Source organism: Neomonachus schauinslandi, chromosome 6 (genome assembly GCF_002201575.2).
Source record: "Neomonachus schauinslandi chromosome 6, ASM220157v2, whole genome shotgun sequence".
Lineage (NCBI taxonomy): Eukaryota > Metazoa > Chordata > Mammalia > Carnivora > Phocidae > Neomonachus > Neomonachus schauinslandi.
In genome coordinates, this window is record NC_058408.1 from 100685164 (window position 1) to 100701593 (window position 16430).

Genomic DNA, 16430 nt, shown 5'->3' on the forward strand with positions numbered 1-16430 from the left:
TCCCAGGGCCCAGATATCATGACCTGAGCTGAAAACAAGAGCTGGATGCTTAACTGACCGTGCCACCCAGGTGCCCCCATTTCACCTTTGTTCTTAAAGATTTTTTTTTTCCTGAGTACACAATTCCAGGTTCACCATTATTTTCTCTAGAAAATATTCTGCTAAAATATTCCACTATTGCTACTGAGAGTTCCTTATAACTGTCACTCCTTTGTGGGTGACTTCTTTTAAGATCTTCTGTCTTTGGTGCTCTGCAGTTCCATTAAGATTTATCTTGATATGGATCTCTTTTTATTTATTCTGCTCATGTTTAATCTTCATTCTTTTATCTAGTGCCACTGTCAGTCCAAGCCCCTCTAATTTCTTCACATGGCCATCTTCTTCCTCATTAAACCTCATCCATATCTGGAATTCGTTAGACTTTTTCTTGCCTCAGGGTTTTTGCTCTGTATTTTCTTTTACCTAAAACAACAAGTGGGAAGAGCCTTCCCACCTCTCCTTTGCCTGCAAACTCTCACTTCTTTAGATCTCAATTCAATATCGATTTCTGAGAGAGGCTTTCCTTGACCCCACCCTCCCCCCCCGGAGTCTACATTGCTATGATAGCTCCTCTAACAGAGCACCATATTCCGTCTGCTTCATCTTTATCACACTTCGCAATTACAGTTGACACTCAAAAAATACAGGGGTTAAGGGCACTGAGCCCTGTGCAGTTGAAAATCCATGGCTAACTTCCGAGTCCTCTAAAACTTAACTACTGGCAGCCTACAGTTGATGGGAAGCCTGACTGAGAACATGAAGAGTCTATTAACACATATTTTGTACATTGTATGTATTATGTACTGTTCTTACAATAAAGTAAGCTAGAGAAAAGAAAATGTTATTAAGAAAATCCTAAGGAGGGCGCCTGGGTGGCTCAGTTGGTTAAGCGACTGCCTTTGGCTCAGGTCATGATCCTGGAGTCCCTGGATCGAGTCCCGCATTGGGCTCCCTGCTCGGCAGGGAGTCTGCTTCTCCCTCTGACCCTTCCCCCTCTCATGTGCTCTCTCTCTCACTCTCTCTGTCAAATAAAATAAATTAAAAAAATCTTTAAAAAAAAAAAAAAAGAAGGGCGCCTGGGTGGCTCAGCTGGTTAAGCGACTGCCTTCGGCTCAGGTCATGATCCTGGAGTCCCGGGATCGAGTCCCGCATCTGGCTCCCTGCTCGGCAGGGAGTCTGCTTCTCCCTCTGACCCTCCCCCCTCTCATGTGCTCTCTCTCATTCTCTCTGTCTCAAATAAATAAATAAAATCTTTAAAAAAAAAAAAAAAAAGAAAGAAAATCCTAAGGAAAATAGATTTACAGTACTATACTGTATTTACTGGGGGAAAAAATGTGCATATAAGTGGACTCGTGCAGTCCCAACCCATGTTGTTCAAGGGTCAACTATATATTTACATGTTATTTGTTAGCATCTGTTTCCTCCATTAGTCTGTATACGATGTAGGGATAATGAATGCGCCTGGCTTTATTCACCATTCGGTATTCATAGCCTAGCACAGTGCCTAGCAAACAACAGGCGCTCAATAAATTTATGTTCAATAAACAAACGACCAAATGAAAATCCAACTTCCTTTACATGTCATATAACAGTGCTTCTAAATCTACACTTGCTACTTAATCCCTTTTCCTAAAATGCTACTCTCCTGGCCTGCGAACTCCTTATTCAGCAAAGAAACTCCTCTGTGAAGCCTTCCTTTACAAAACTTGCCCACACATGAGCAGAGTTTTTTGCTGCCTGTCTAGGTACCCCTAGAATCTCAACCATTGCCCTCACCCCAGTGTACTCTAATTACTGACATCTGCCTCCTCTTCAAGATGGAAGCCCTAGAGTCTACTGCACCTCACAGGCTGGGCATTCGAAAAATGCCTGAGGAAAAAGATGACTGGAGGGGCGCCTGGGTGGCTCAGTTGGTTAAGCGACTGCCTTCGGCTCAGGTCATGATCCTGGAGTCCCGGGATCGAGTCCCGCATCGGGCTCCCTGCTCGGCGGGGAGTCTGCTTCTCCCTCTGACCCTCCTCCCTCTCCTGCTCTCTGTCTCTCATTCTCTCTCTCTCGAATAAATAAATAAAATCTCTAAAAAAAAAAAAAGACGACTGGCAATGTACTGCAGGGGGGAAAAGCTGATGGGGCCAGGTCTTTGAGGAAATAAGAAGGAATGAGAGCAGGAGAAGAAGAGATTAGCCTCATCAGCGATAATGTATGCCATTCTTCAGAAAGAGAATGAAATCGAGTGGGGTAGGGTGATGAAAACAGGTAGACCGTGAGAGGAAAAGGAAGTTGCCGAGTTGACTTTGTGTTCTCAGCAAAATGTGAGGAAGCCATTCTTCTTAGAGGGGCAAGGCTGGAAGCTCATGTGACAGTACCAGACAGAACAGAAGAGCCACTTTGTTCAATGCTTAAGGCTTAGCAACAGCTGACTGCCACAAATTCCTTACCCAGTCATGCTTTACCAAATCCAAGGTGCATCAATAAGTGAACCTACACTGTCCCAGCTCAAAGTTTCCGGAGGAAAAATCTGATCTAAGTGGTTCCATCCTTTTAAAGGTCAGTCACTTCCCATTCAATCATTTTAAGGGAAGGAATCTCTGATTTAAACTACATTAAATCATATAAAGAAAGCTGAATGTATTTTTATTTTTTTAAAGATTTTATATATATATTTGACAGAGAGAGACACAGCGAGAGCAGAACACAAGCAGAGGGAGTGGGAGAGGGAGAAGCAGGCTTTCCCGCCGAGCAGGGAGCCCGATGCGGGACTCGATCCCAGGACCCCGGGATCATGACCTGAGCCGAAGGCAGACGCTTAATGACTAAGCCCCCCAGGCGCCCCTGAATGTATTTTTAATACAACATGGCCTCTCTCCCATGCCTCCTGCATTGAGCAGTATCTCTTCATATAAACAAACAAAAAGATTTAATGTTCCTTTCTATATCAATTTGCACAGCCTTCCAAAACACCTTGCACAAAGGAAGCATTCAAATTGTTTTAAAATTGAATTAAATAAGAGGTGTTTAAGTCTCTTAGTAATTCCCACAAATTTGAGGAGGGAAATATACAAATCTTTTTAAAATAACATAAGCATGTCTCTCCTTGTGGAAGAGGAATAGGCAATAGAAAAAAAGTAGAGCAGTAAGAGAGATGGGAATTACTCAAAAATGTTTTGTTGATCACACTAGTGGATTCAGTGGATATCTCATCAGACCTTTCAATTTACAAAGCCTTGACAACAGTAAGTGTGCAAAATTTGGAAGGGCTGGATCTATGGGAAAATAATGGGTGTATTCACCTTTGAAGTACCCACTGTTCCATTCATGTGGGTACCAATTATGTCTAAGCACTGTCTTCAAAAGCCATCTAGCTTCTATAGCTCTTATTTTCTTCCAATCTCAAAAACTTATTATTCTTTATACTTGAAGACCTCCTATAGAACCAAGGGTCTAACCATTAAAGCAAAAGGTAAAGATATCCAATGGAAAAACTCAAAGTAATGATTTTATTATCTCTTCCCAGTGACCTCTCTTTTTCCCTCTGGGGGCCACCAAGAATAGAGCTGTAAAGTCCATGGCATATGTATGTTAAAATACACGTGAAGCCGTAGATTAGGAAAAATTCACTATTTTATTTAATAAAATGCTGTAATCCCATCTAAGTTTTCCACATAGCTTCATGTTAACTGTATGTCTATAGGCTATCACATATTTCAGTTCTACAACAGTAAGGTTTAAACTAGTATGAACAAAAATTAAACAAATCCCATAACAGATAATAAGGAAACAGAGGTCAGGCTGAGTGGCTATGATGCCCTATAAAACTACAAAATTAAGCAAGGAAATAAAAACTTCAGTACATTTTAAAAGTGAATCAGCCCTGGGGTGCCTGGGTGGCTTAGTCGTTAAGCCTCTGCCTTCGGCTCAGGTCATGATCCCGGGGTCCTGGGATCGAGCCCTACATCGGGCTCCCTGCTCCGCGGGAAGCCTGCTTCTCTCTCTCCCACTTACCCTGCTTGTGTTCTCTCTCTGGCTGTCTCTCCCTGTCAAATAAATAAATAAAATCTTTAATAAATAAATAAATAAAATCTTTAAAAAAAAAAAAGTGAATCAGCCCAAAAGAATTGAAGATAGCTCTATTCACAATAGCCAAAAGGTGAAAACAACCCAAATGTCCATCAACTGATGAATGGATCAACAAAAATGTAGTGTCTCCATACAATGGAATAGCACTCAGCCATAAAAAGGGGTGAAGTACTGATCCATGCTACAACATGGATACACCTTGGAAAACGTTATGCTGAGTGAAAGAAGCCAGACACAAAAGGCCACATGTTATGTGGTTCCATTTATAGGAAATATCCAGAACAGACAAATCCATAGAGGCAGTCAGTGGATTAGTGGTTGCCAGGAGCTGGGGAGAGGAGAATAGAGGGGTATGGAAGAGTGGGGAGTGACTGCCCAAAAGGTACAGGATTTCCTTTTGGGGTGATTAAAACGTTCTGGAACTAAACAGTGGTAATGGTTGCACAACATTGTTGACGTCCTTAATGCCAAAGAATTATATACTTTAAGATAGTTGAAACAGTGATTTTTATGTTATGTGAATTTTACCACTTTCAAAAAAAAAGGGGTTACAACTTTCCATTTTACTCTAGAAATAAGAATTGGAACACAGTCTATCCTACGTAACCTAGCATACACACACTGAACACCTTTATTCTGGCCTAGGGATTCAGAACATGGTTTTGCTGTCTATGCATTCCTTAGCCAAACTACTTAAACTCTCTGAACCTCCCTATCTATAAAACAGGCATACTAATAGCATCTATCTTACACAGATGTTGCAAAGATAAAATGGAGATAATATAATCTAAGCACAGTGCCAGGTAAGAGTAACTGAAAAACAAGTTAGTTATAATTTCCCCAGAAACTATGCAATCTTCAATGTTAGAAATAAAACCTTACCTAGATCAAAGATTGTTGCAGTATCATTTGTGGACCTTTGGAGGTCCCTGAGACTCTTTGAGGGGAGTCCATGAGGTGAAAACTATATTTATAATAATTGTAGGACATTATTTGTCTTTTTCACTGTAATGACATCTACATGGACAGTGCAAAAGCAATGCTGGGTAAAACTGTTGGCACCTTAGCATGAATTAGGACAGCAGCATCAAATTGTACTAGCAGTAGTATATTCTTCACTATAAATCCACAGTTTAAAAAAAAAAATCTAGTTTCATTTATCCTTGATGAAACAGTAAAAATCATCAATTTTATTAAATCTCAGGCCTTGAATACATGCCTCTTTTTTAAGAATTTATTTATTTATTTGAGAGAGAGAGAGAGCATGTGCAGAGGAGGGGCAGAGGGAGAAGCAGGCTCCTCCCTGACCAAGAAACCCAACAGGACCTGAGCCGAAGGCAGATGCTTAACCGACTGAGCCACCCAGGCGTCCCAAATCCATGCCTTTTTACTATCCCTGTGGGATAAACTGGCAGTATGTATAAAGCAGTTGGGCTGTATATCAAAGTAGATGGCTGTTGGGAGGAAAAGCACTTGTGAGGCTGTCAGAGCTGGAGCTGAGCTAGCCTCTTTGTCCATGAACACCATTTGTATTTGAAAGAACGACTGACAAATTACAGTTATTCAGACGTGGTTATTTGACAGACATTATCTCAAGAAAGAACTTCAAGGAAAACAGTATTTTTGGCCAATAATAAAATTCAAGCTCTCAAGTGAAAATTAGAATTTTAGAAAATGTGTATCTGCTACCATGAGCTTGACAGCAGCTTCCTAATACTTAAAGACTGTGATAAAATTAGTAGCACAATTAATACATTTTTAATATTGCATAATGAAATTTGTCAACATTTGGAAGATCTGCAAAACTCAGTGAACCAATATTTTCTAAATGACCAATACAAAACTGTACATTGGTTAAAGATCCAGTCAAAATGCAAAAGAGACCAACGGATTTTAATGCAAGAGTATGAAATGTTCACTGATCTCGTTTCTGATTTCACATTGCAAATGACCTTTTCGAAACTGTAATCTGTCAAGTTTTAGTGTAGTACCAAATATCCAGAATTATCCGAAGACTATTAAAGTACTCTTCATTTTCCCAAATACATTTCTGTGTGAGTCCAGATTTTCTTATATACTTCAATCAAAACAACATAATGCAACAGAATGAACACAGAAGCAGTTTTAAGAACCCACCTGTCTTCTATTAAGGAAACTTACAAAAATGTGAAACAATGTCTATCTTCTCACTAAATATTTTTGGTTTGGGAAATAGATTTCTCATGAAAAATATGTTATTTATGTAAACAAAAAATATCTTATTACTATTTTTAATGAACTATCAAATGTTAAATTTTGCAATCTTAACTTCCAATTAAGGTAAATATTAATAACTATAACCCATATAGAAAAAGGCTCTTTGGTGTCCTCAATAATTTTTAAGAAATTAAAGTGATTATGTGACCAAAAAGTTTGAGAACTGCTACCTTATCATTCACTGTTTTTGTTCACAAAACTGAAAAGTAATCTACCCCATACACAGCAGCCCTACAACATGGTGAAGACATTTGGACAGCTACAGCTTACAACACAAAGTAAATGAAGCATATCAGATAGCAAATTCCAACCTGGTAGAAATGTTTGGGGAACAAAGGAACAATGTGCCCCTAATTTTTAAGGCAAGGTCATTAGTATGCTATTTAGGCACATGCCAGGTATCTAAGAAAAGACAAATCTGGTCCAAAACACACACAACACCTGATTCTGTATCGTCTTTTCCTACCTTCCTCCCAAAATTCACTTCCAATTGAACTGAGATAGGAGATAATTGAGATTATCAATTTGAACTGAGATAAGAGAAACCTTACAAGGGATTCTCTACAAAAGCAAATCAATCTGGGGGCCTGCCTAGAGACTGTGATTTTCTCTAGAGGGTTTCTGGTTCAGTGTGAGCTCTGTTCTATCCTGCCTTAATAAAAAGACCACAAAAACAAACTTCCAATTCAAGTTTGGCTCCTCTGCTCACTGAAGACCTTGACTAGACTAATAAATGGTGTTAATATTGGAAACGGCTCTGGATGTCTAGGCTAGCCTCAGAAATAGCCTGGGTTGCAGACCGAGAATCCCTACAAGTGATCTAAGTGTGATAATAACACTAGTAAAAAACAGTAAACACTTGTTGATGTGTGTTTTGAGGATGTTTGCATGCACTAAGCATTGTTCTAAGCATTCATGTAAATTAACTTAATCCTAATAATCTTACAGAGTTACAAAATTAACTTAATCCTAATAATCTTACAGAGTTATCCCCATTTTGTCCTGGTATTCACTAGATCTGCATTATGTCACTTTTGCAACTACCATACTAAAATGCCATCCTTCCTGCCTCCTGTAACCCTGAAAAACATGAAGAAAGGACTGAGCTCATAAAAACTAGATTGCTATAATCAATATCTACCACCCAAGTAACTTGATCATTATCAGATTAAAATCTGATACTTTTTCCTACAACAAATTCCTCTCAAGATATTAGCTTCCTATTTTAAGAAAAGAAAGAATTGACACTCTCTACAATAATAAGGTCTCAAAGAAAAGAAATCAAAACTTGTTGAACTTCTAGGAATACTTTTAGGAACTTCTTGATGGAAGCAAAGAAGCATTCCAGAAACATACCTGTTGGAGCCATCTTTCATATGGACTTTGGCATAAAGAACATCCACCATGCCAGGATCATCGTTCATGTACTCTATCCCTGCCATCTCTACTTCTAGGGGTTTCCCCCCAGAAATGTCACTGCAAAGGAAAAAACATTACATTTTTGTAATTGTTTAAGCTGAAAGGGCCATTATATTTTAAACATGGTTATTATACATAGTCAAATATTACAAAAATGAAATTGTTGGGTTTTTTTTTCTACTAACAGTATTATCTAATCATCCTTCTAATTTCAAAATTAATATGTTCTATGCACACCAACTAGAAACACAATTCCAAAGTCACACTATAGTTATCTCAATACCAGTTTATTAGTACTCAGAGGGAAAAAGCCAAGGAATGACAGTTCTGATTGACAAAGACATTCACTCTGTTGCTCATCTCTCGGGTTTTATTTCATTATTTCTACAACCTGCAAACACCATTTTACTCATCTAACAATGGTGGAGGCATAAAGTAGTATCACATCTTTAACAGCAATTTGGCAATATTTATAAAAAGCCTTCAAGAATAGAAACCCTTTTTTGTCCAAGCAATTCAATTTCTAGGAGCCAAACCTAAGGAAATAATTATGAATTCAGCTACATGTCCAATCACAGCTGATAAAGGAAAGCTCTTTACAGAAGAATTCCAACTGATAAATACAGAAAAATTCCAACTGATAAATGCAGAAGTAATGACGAAATTAGAATATCACCATTTTGCAACCCCTGACGAAATAATGGATGAAGACAATGATTAGCGATGGCTGCTGAAACTTAACAGCAAAAGATTGGAGAAATATAAGGAGATCCCTACAGAGGGCTGACCACACCTGAGCCCACTGATCAGGCTTACCACACAACACAAAAAAGAACAACCAGACAATACATACTTTCTGATATGATGTAATAGGTTATACTCATACTCATGAAAAATAATTTATGCATAGGGTTTGACTGAGGCATTGTTTGGAGCAGCCAAAGATTGGCAAAAGATTAAATAAATACTCATTAGGGTTTTAAGAAAAGCTGCACAACAATGTGCATGCTATATATTACTATTTGTGCAAAAGATGGGGTAAGAAAATTTACATATATATATACACATATATGTATACATTTCCTTGTACATAAAATCTCTGGAAGGATAAAAGAAACTCCTAAAATCTGTTGCCTTTAGAGAGGAGAGCAGGGTGCTTGGTGGGAATAGCAATAGAAAGGAAACTCTTCACTGTATATCCTTTGTATCTTTAAAATTTTGAACCATACAAATGTATTATCCATTAAAAAGTTAATAAAAATATAGAAGCAAAAGAAGCCAAACACAAGTTTATCTACTGCACATATATGCAAAAGAAGCCAAACACAGAAATGTATATATTGAATGATTTTATTTATATGACATTCAAGAACAAGCTAAATTAATCTATGGAAGCAGAAATCAGAACAGTTATTTCTGGAAGAAGTGAATTTACCGGAAAAGGTCATGAGGGAACTTCACAGAGTGATGACAATGTACTACATCTTGATTTGGCTGAAGTTACATGAGTGCATGCATTTGTTAAAATTCATCAACTACTCTTAAGATCTGGGCATTTTACTATAAGTCAATTACACCTCAAAGAAAAAATACACACATACATATAAAAAAGTGTGAGAGTCTTAATAGTAATTATCTTTAAGTAGTAAGATTAAAAGTGATATTTTTGTATATCTGCAACTTTGACTTTTCCAAAACTAGTATGTATTACTTTATTTTAATTGAAGTATAACTGAGATACAATATTATATTAGTTTCACGTGTGCATGTGATTGCTTTTCTGTTAAGTAAAGCCTCACCATCCTTGTTCTTCCCAGACCCCTTACACAGACTTATACTTCAACCAGAAATGGCCTTGCAGTGCCAAGCTGAAACCCAGTTAAAAATCAGCTCACCACCACAGTCTTCTGCAAGCCCCACGAGGCCAGGAAGTCTATCCATCTTGTCTACTCCTATATCCCTAGCACCTGGTACAGTACCTTCTATAAAATAGGTACTCCATAAATCTCTGTTAAACACTGATCAGATGTTCTACTCTAAAGAGAGAAACTTTTCTAGACAATTTTGAGAAGAATGTGGACACATCCCTATATGTCATTGAAAACCATGTGGTACTACTCAAAGACAAAAGGATGTTAGGACCCACCAAAAGGCAATTCCCAAAAAAGCAAAACAAAAAAGTTCTCTTGATATTGAACCAAGGCCATAGGGAGACCCTTTGTAGCCTAGGAATCTTCATGGTAAAGATTCTCTTAGGGGCGCCTGGGTGGCTCAGTCAGTTAAGCGTCTGTCTGCCTTCAGCTCAGATCATGATCCCAGAATTATCGAACCCCGCACTGGACTCCCTGCTCAGTGGGGAGTCTCCTTCTCCCTCTCCCTCTGCCTCCCCTCCTTCTCAAATAAATAAAATCTTTTTATTTTTAAAGATTTTATTTATTTATTTGACAGAGAGACACAGCAAGAGAGGGAACACAAGCAGGGGAGTGGGAGAGGGAGAAGCAGGCTTCCCGCAGAGCGGGGAGCCCAATGTGGGGCTCGATCCCAGGACCCTGGGATCATGACCTGAGCCGAAGGCAGATGCTTAATGACTGAGCCACCCAGGTGCCCTCAAATAAATAAATAAAAATTAAAAAAAAAAAAAAAGGATTCCCTTAAAACTTCAAGACCATATTATTGCACAAGACCAGGATTTCTTTCAGTAAGAAACTAAATAACTATTTTGGACAGATATTCGAGAAAAATTATTGCCTTCATCTAAGTAGCCTTATTACCACCTCTAATAAGTGGGATATTCCAAAACACAAGCCAAGCTCTAAACTACTACCTGAGGCCTGTAGCTTCAACCAACAACACAGTGTATCTCATTCCAAGTAAAGCTAAAGAATTCAATATGAAAAACTGCCATTCAATCCTATCAAAGTGCAGCCAACCAAACTTACATGAGGAAAACAGTTTAATACTAACCATACATTCCTCTACTGGCTTCAGCTCTAACCCTGCATAACCACACCATTGGTTTAGTTTCCCACTAAAAGGTTTTTACTGGGGGCGCCTGGGTGGGTCAGTCATTGAGCGTCTGCCTTTGGCTCAGGTCATGATCCCAGGGTCCTGGGATCGAGCCCGAGTCAGGCTCCCTGCTCCGCGGGAAGCGTGCTTCTCCCTCTCCCACTCCCTCTCCCACTCCCCTTGCTTGTGTTCCCTCTCTCGCTGTGTCTCTCTCTGTCAAATAAATAAATGAAATCTTTAAAAATAAATAAATAAATAAATAAAATGTTTTTACTGGATTATGTCTAATGTTATACCCTCAAATTCTAGGGATCTATCCAAAAGAGAACCATGTGAACAATGTTTTTGTATCTTCTGTAAAATTCCTGTTGAAGACACTGCTCATCATCATTTTAGGTTAATATTTACATGACAAGTTTTCCTTGGATTGAGAAAGAGCAAAGGATTCTCTCCTAAAAACTTGTTATGTTCCTTTTTATCAGATAAGAACTAATAATAATCGATGTGTTTCCTTCTGGAATGTAGTTCAAGTATACCAGTGCTTGAAAACTACTAAATTCTATTCCTCAAGTACAATTATAACCTTTCCTTGGTTTTCAGGTAAACATTTTCTCCCATTCCATCTTTATGGTTTCTGAGCTCCCCGACTTTAACATTTCTTTTGCATGTATGTCCTCACCCCGAACCACCTCAAATCTTTAGAATGAGATGCAGTACCAAGAACAACAAAAAATAAAAACAATGAAACAGATCTAAAGCCTGCCTTAGGAGTAGGATCAGAAACTCTTCTGACCTTCCCTAGGATTTACCAAGAGGGAGAGAAATTCGGTGGTTTGCCTGGTAAATGCTCTTTGTCTTGATGACAAAACTATGCCACCCAGGACACCAGTGAGCATACTTTTCAACTGAGTGACATCTGAGGCAATGATTAGGAAGCAACATTTGTCCATGGATATTTTTCCTCTTCTCTCCTTGTTCTTGTCCCTTTTTACCTTATTATTTGGTGTTACCTCAGGCCTATGGGGAACACTTAGGTATGAGAAAAGTGATACTGGAATTTAAAAGTACTGCATATTTGTCAGACTATATACTCAGAGCCATTGCACTGTTTGTGCTCTACATCTCACAAAGAAAAGTCACAAGGGAGACATTTAGAGCTTCAGCATTTACTGAACACTGAATAATTCATTTGAAATCGATAGAGCTACATGAGCCGTTAGCTTAAGAACTGAAATCAAAGTTCTGTTTCTGGTAGGTAACATTCCTTACACTCAAAAAACATCCCAAAATTTAAAACAAATATTCAACTACCCATCTCTTTAAAATATCTATATAGCAGCACAGTTTTAATTCAATCTGACTCTAGCCCATTTAACACCTCAATTTTTTTTTTTAAAGATTTTATTTATTTATTTAAGAGAGAGAGAATGAAAGACAGAGAGCACGAGAGAGAAGAGGGTCAGAGGGAGAAGCAGACCCCCCGTTGAGCAGGGAGCCCGATGTGGGACTCGATCCCAGGACTCCAGGATCATGACCTGAGCTGAAGGCAGTTACTTAACCAACTGAGCCACCCAGGCGCCCCTAACACCTCAATTTAAAAAGCCATCTAAGTACTACAGGATGTTATATACTAGTCTGTTCAATTTCAGTGTTTTCCTTTCTTATATTTTAATTTGGAATCTTTACATCATAAAAGGTTCAGATTAGAAAGGCCATTATTTACTGACAGTCTTAAGTATACCAAGTACAAAGGCTGAGATCAAAGATTAAGAATAAGGAAGGGAAAGTTAAATGACATATTTTACTCACCAGGGCTATTATATAAGTGTGTGCATGTGTGTGTTCGCACGCACCTGTGTGTGTGTGTGTACATGTACTTTTCTTTAGGAAACATTTTTTCCTTTTAGGGAAACAAGGCACTTCTAACCAATCTCAACAGCCAATTCTGATTCTCATTCTCAGAAATAAATTAATTTTGCACTATGTACTTTTTAAACAAGTTTACGCAGCAGAGGAGGTGGGAGAAGAGGCCTGGGGAGGCTTACGTTACTTGCTGGTTTTAAATCTTTCCAGCTTTTTGAAAAAAGCATCTTCAAAAAATTTTCTGCCTGCACTGCAGATTTTTGGCAGTGTAACTTTGTCCTATTTCAAAAGCTTTGCTGAATTTGAGAAACTACAATTACTGTTTTCATCCTGTCATGTCAAAAATTCTTAGGAATATTAAGGCTGCTCTTCATTTCCTATGCACACCAACCCTGACATGCTTAAAGGGCTCAGATTTGGCATTCAGTCACCAAAGGCACCAAAAGACATAAAATGGAGGAACTCAGCTAAATCCTCCCATAGCTCAGGATAAAGCTTCAGTGATTAAAAACCTGTGACCTGATTTTCATGGGTAAAAAAACAAATACTTCCTTGTGGGCGCCTGGGTGGCTCAGTCGTTAAGCGTCTGCCTTCGGCTCAGGTCATGATCCCAGGGTCCTGGGATCGAGTCCCACATCGGGCTCCCTGCTCGGCAGGAAGCCTGCTTCTCCCTCTCCCACTCCCCCTGCTTGTGTTCCTGCTCTCCCTATCTCTCTCTGTCAAATAAATAAATAAAAATCTTAAAAAAAAACAAAAAACCAAATACTTCCCTAAACCAATATTTTATCTACCTTTAAATTTCTTCTTAGCAAGATTATCCTAATGGCAGCCAAGAAAATGCAGCTGCTTTCAGTTACATTTAGCCAAAAAGTGATCTGGAAATAAGTTAAGGTATCAGGACTAACTCTTAAACCAGGTAACATTGCTCTGCTTTGTAAGGTAAAGCATAAAGTTTTATCTTAGGCAAGGAAGTTGTAAATACTTAATTACGAACACCAAATTATTTTGAATTTTAGGTTAAGATGGAGAGAAACAGTTATGTCCATCAGTGAGCAAAGATCAAGACAAAGAAGTATTCTTTGCAGACTGCAAATCCAATCAGCTTATGATTTTGCTCAAGAAAAATATCTTGCCTTCAAAACAACTGGGAAAGGAGAACTGGCCCACATATAAGTCATTATATTACACAGTTTCATACACAACATATACATGAAAAAAATTTTAATCCTTTTACCTTGTCTTATCCAATGAACTAGGGAACCCATTTCTACAAGGCCATATTAAAATAGTATGAGACCTGAATATTATAACTGAATTAAAAAAAAACCTCTTCAACTGAGTCAGTTTTCCAATTTCTCTTATTCTTCATCAATCTCAAGAAAAAGGAGCAAAGGGTAAGGAAGGGGTGATTCTTTAAAATAAAGCTGTTAGGTTAGATATACATGTAAATTAAAATTTTATAGTAAAAAGAATAACAACTCTGCCCCCAGAAGAGCAATGTTTTCCCTGAGCCAAAACAGACTGCTTAGACAGTTTTTGGCGTTCTTAGAAAATTACCTGTATTTAAGAAAGAAAATTAAAGTGCATTTCTTGAAATACAATGAAGACCTTTGTAAGGAATCATGTTATATAATGTTTGAGTTACTCTGGTAACAGAATAATGGCTCTCCAAAGAGGCTCACATCTTATTCTCTGGAATTTGTAAATATGCTACCTTACATGGCAGACAGACTTTTGCAGATGTGATTAAGGTTAAGGAGTTTGAGATGGAACGATTATCCTGGATTATCTGGGTGGGCTCAGTCAAATCACGAGTCCTTAAAAGCAGTGAACCGTCCCTACTATGGCCAGAGATAAAGATGCGATAACAGAAGGGTCAGAGAGAAGGAAAGCTGCTACTGCTGAACATGGAGGAAGGAGGTCACTAGCCAAAGAATGTGGGTGTGGCCTCTAGAAGATGGGCTTTAAAAGCAAGGAAATGAACTCTTTCTTTGAGCCCCTAGAAAGGAACACAACCCTGCTGACACTATGATTTTAGCCCATATCAACTACCCCACAGAACTAGAAGATAATAAATTTTCACTGTTCTAAGCCACCAAGCTTGTAGTAATGTGCTCACCAGCATAAAAAACTAGTACAGTACCCTATACCCTATAACGGGATGTCCTGTTAACAAAATTTGCCTACTGAACTAGTATAATTTAAGGTAGTCTTTCCATAAAAATTTGTAAATATATGCTTTCAATCCATTTTAACCCTTTCAGACAATGGTCCAATATTAAGTGTTACAACTGGGTGAGTCAACAGACCTTGTTGCCATGTGACAAAAACAAGTTCGCCTAAGTGCAAAAACAAGTCTGTGATGCCAAAGAGAAGCCAGTACAAGGTGACCACCCTTCCCCATTCCGGTAGATTACTCACTCGATGAATTCCTCTTTACACCGCTGTAGCATCTCACATGTCTGCTGGATCTCTTGCTCACTCAAAAGCACCAACATCCCAATGGTTAGGTGAAGCTTTTTGGGATTCTGGAAAATGGTGCTATCAACCCCATGATCCTATTATCAAAGAGAGAAAAACAAAAAACTCAGCCCACATTAAAGTAAATGGCAGGAACAAAATTTAGAGTCCAAAGGTAAGCCCACATATCTATGACCAATTGATTTTCAACCAGATGCCAAGACAATTTAATGGAGAAAGAAGAGTCTCCTCAACAAACGGTGCTGGGACAACTGAATAACCACTTGCAAAAGAATGAAATTGGACCCATACCTCATACCATATGCAAAAATTACATCAAAATGGATCAATGACCTAAATACAAGAGCTGAAACCATAAAACTCTTAGAAGAAAGAGTTTTCTTAGGGGAAAATCTTTATGACCTTGGACTTGGCCATGGATTCTTAGATAGGAATTCAACAGTATGGGCAAAAGAAGACAAAAACAGATAAATGCAACTTCACCTAAATTAAAAACCTTTGTATATCAAATGACACTATTAAGAAAGTGAAAACACAACCTACAGAATGACAGAAATATTTGCAAATCATATATCTGATAAAGGTGTATATCCATAATATATAAAGAACACAACTCCATAAATAGAAAATAAAGAACCTAATTTTTAAAATAGAAAATGAACTTGAGGGGTGCCTGGGTGGCTCAGTCAGTTAACCATCTGACTCTTGATTCTGGCTCAGGTCATGATCTCAGGGTCATGAGATCGAGCCCCACCTTGGGCTTCACCCTGAGCATGGAGCCTCCTTAAGATTCTCTCTCTCCCTCTACCTCTCCCCAACACTCAAAAAAAAAAAAAAAGAAAGAAAGAAAGAAAGAAAGAAAATGAACTTGAGTAGACATTTTTCCAAAGAAGAAATACAAATAGCCAACAAGCACATGAAGATGTTCAACTTCGTTAGTCATTAGGAGAATGCAAATCGAAACCACAAAAAGGTACCATTTCATATCCACTAGGCTGGCTATAATCAAAAAAGCAGAAAATAACAAATGCTGGCAAGGATATGCTTAATGGGTACAGAATTTCCTTTTGGGGTGATGAAGATGTTTCAGAATAATACAGAGCTGGTAATTGCACAACTCTGTAAATGCACAAAAGGCCACTGAATCATTCACTTTAAAATGGTTAATTTTGTGTTATGTGAAATTTACCTCGATAAAAAAAAATTTTTTTTTAAAAAGGAACTGGTAGCCCGATAGAATGGCATGCCCAAGAGAAACAAATGCCATCTAAATGTAGGCTCTTACATGA

The 16430-nt window shown here is 38.3% G+C and overlaps 1 protein-coding gene across 3 annotated transcripts in view; it reads right to left on the minus strand.

Annotated features, from left to right (window-relative positions):
* The window catches only part of ASCC1 (activating signal cointegrator 1 complex subunit 1), a 107367-nt gene that overhangs the window by 47250 nt on the left and 43687 nt on the right, over positions 1 to 16430 (minus strand). For all 3 annotated transcript variants that reach the window (XM_021699626.1, XM_021699625.1, XM_021699627.1), the window contains 2 exons: positions 15082 to 15218; positions 7729 to 7848 (listed from right to left, as the gene is read on the minus strand). In XM_021699626.1, coding sequence (XP_021555301.1) covers positions 7729 to 7848; positions 15082 to 15218 — 257 coding nt within the window. The remainder of the gene's footprint in view (positions 1 to 7728; positions 7849 to 15081; positions 15219 to 16430) is intronic.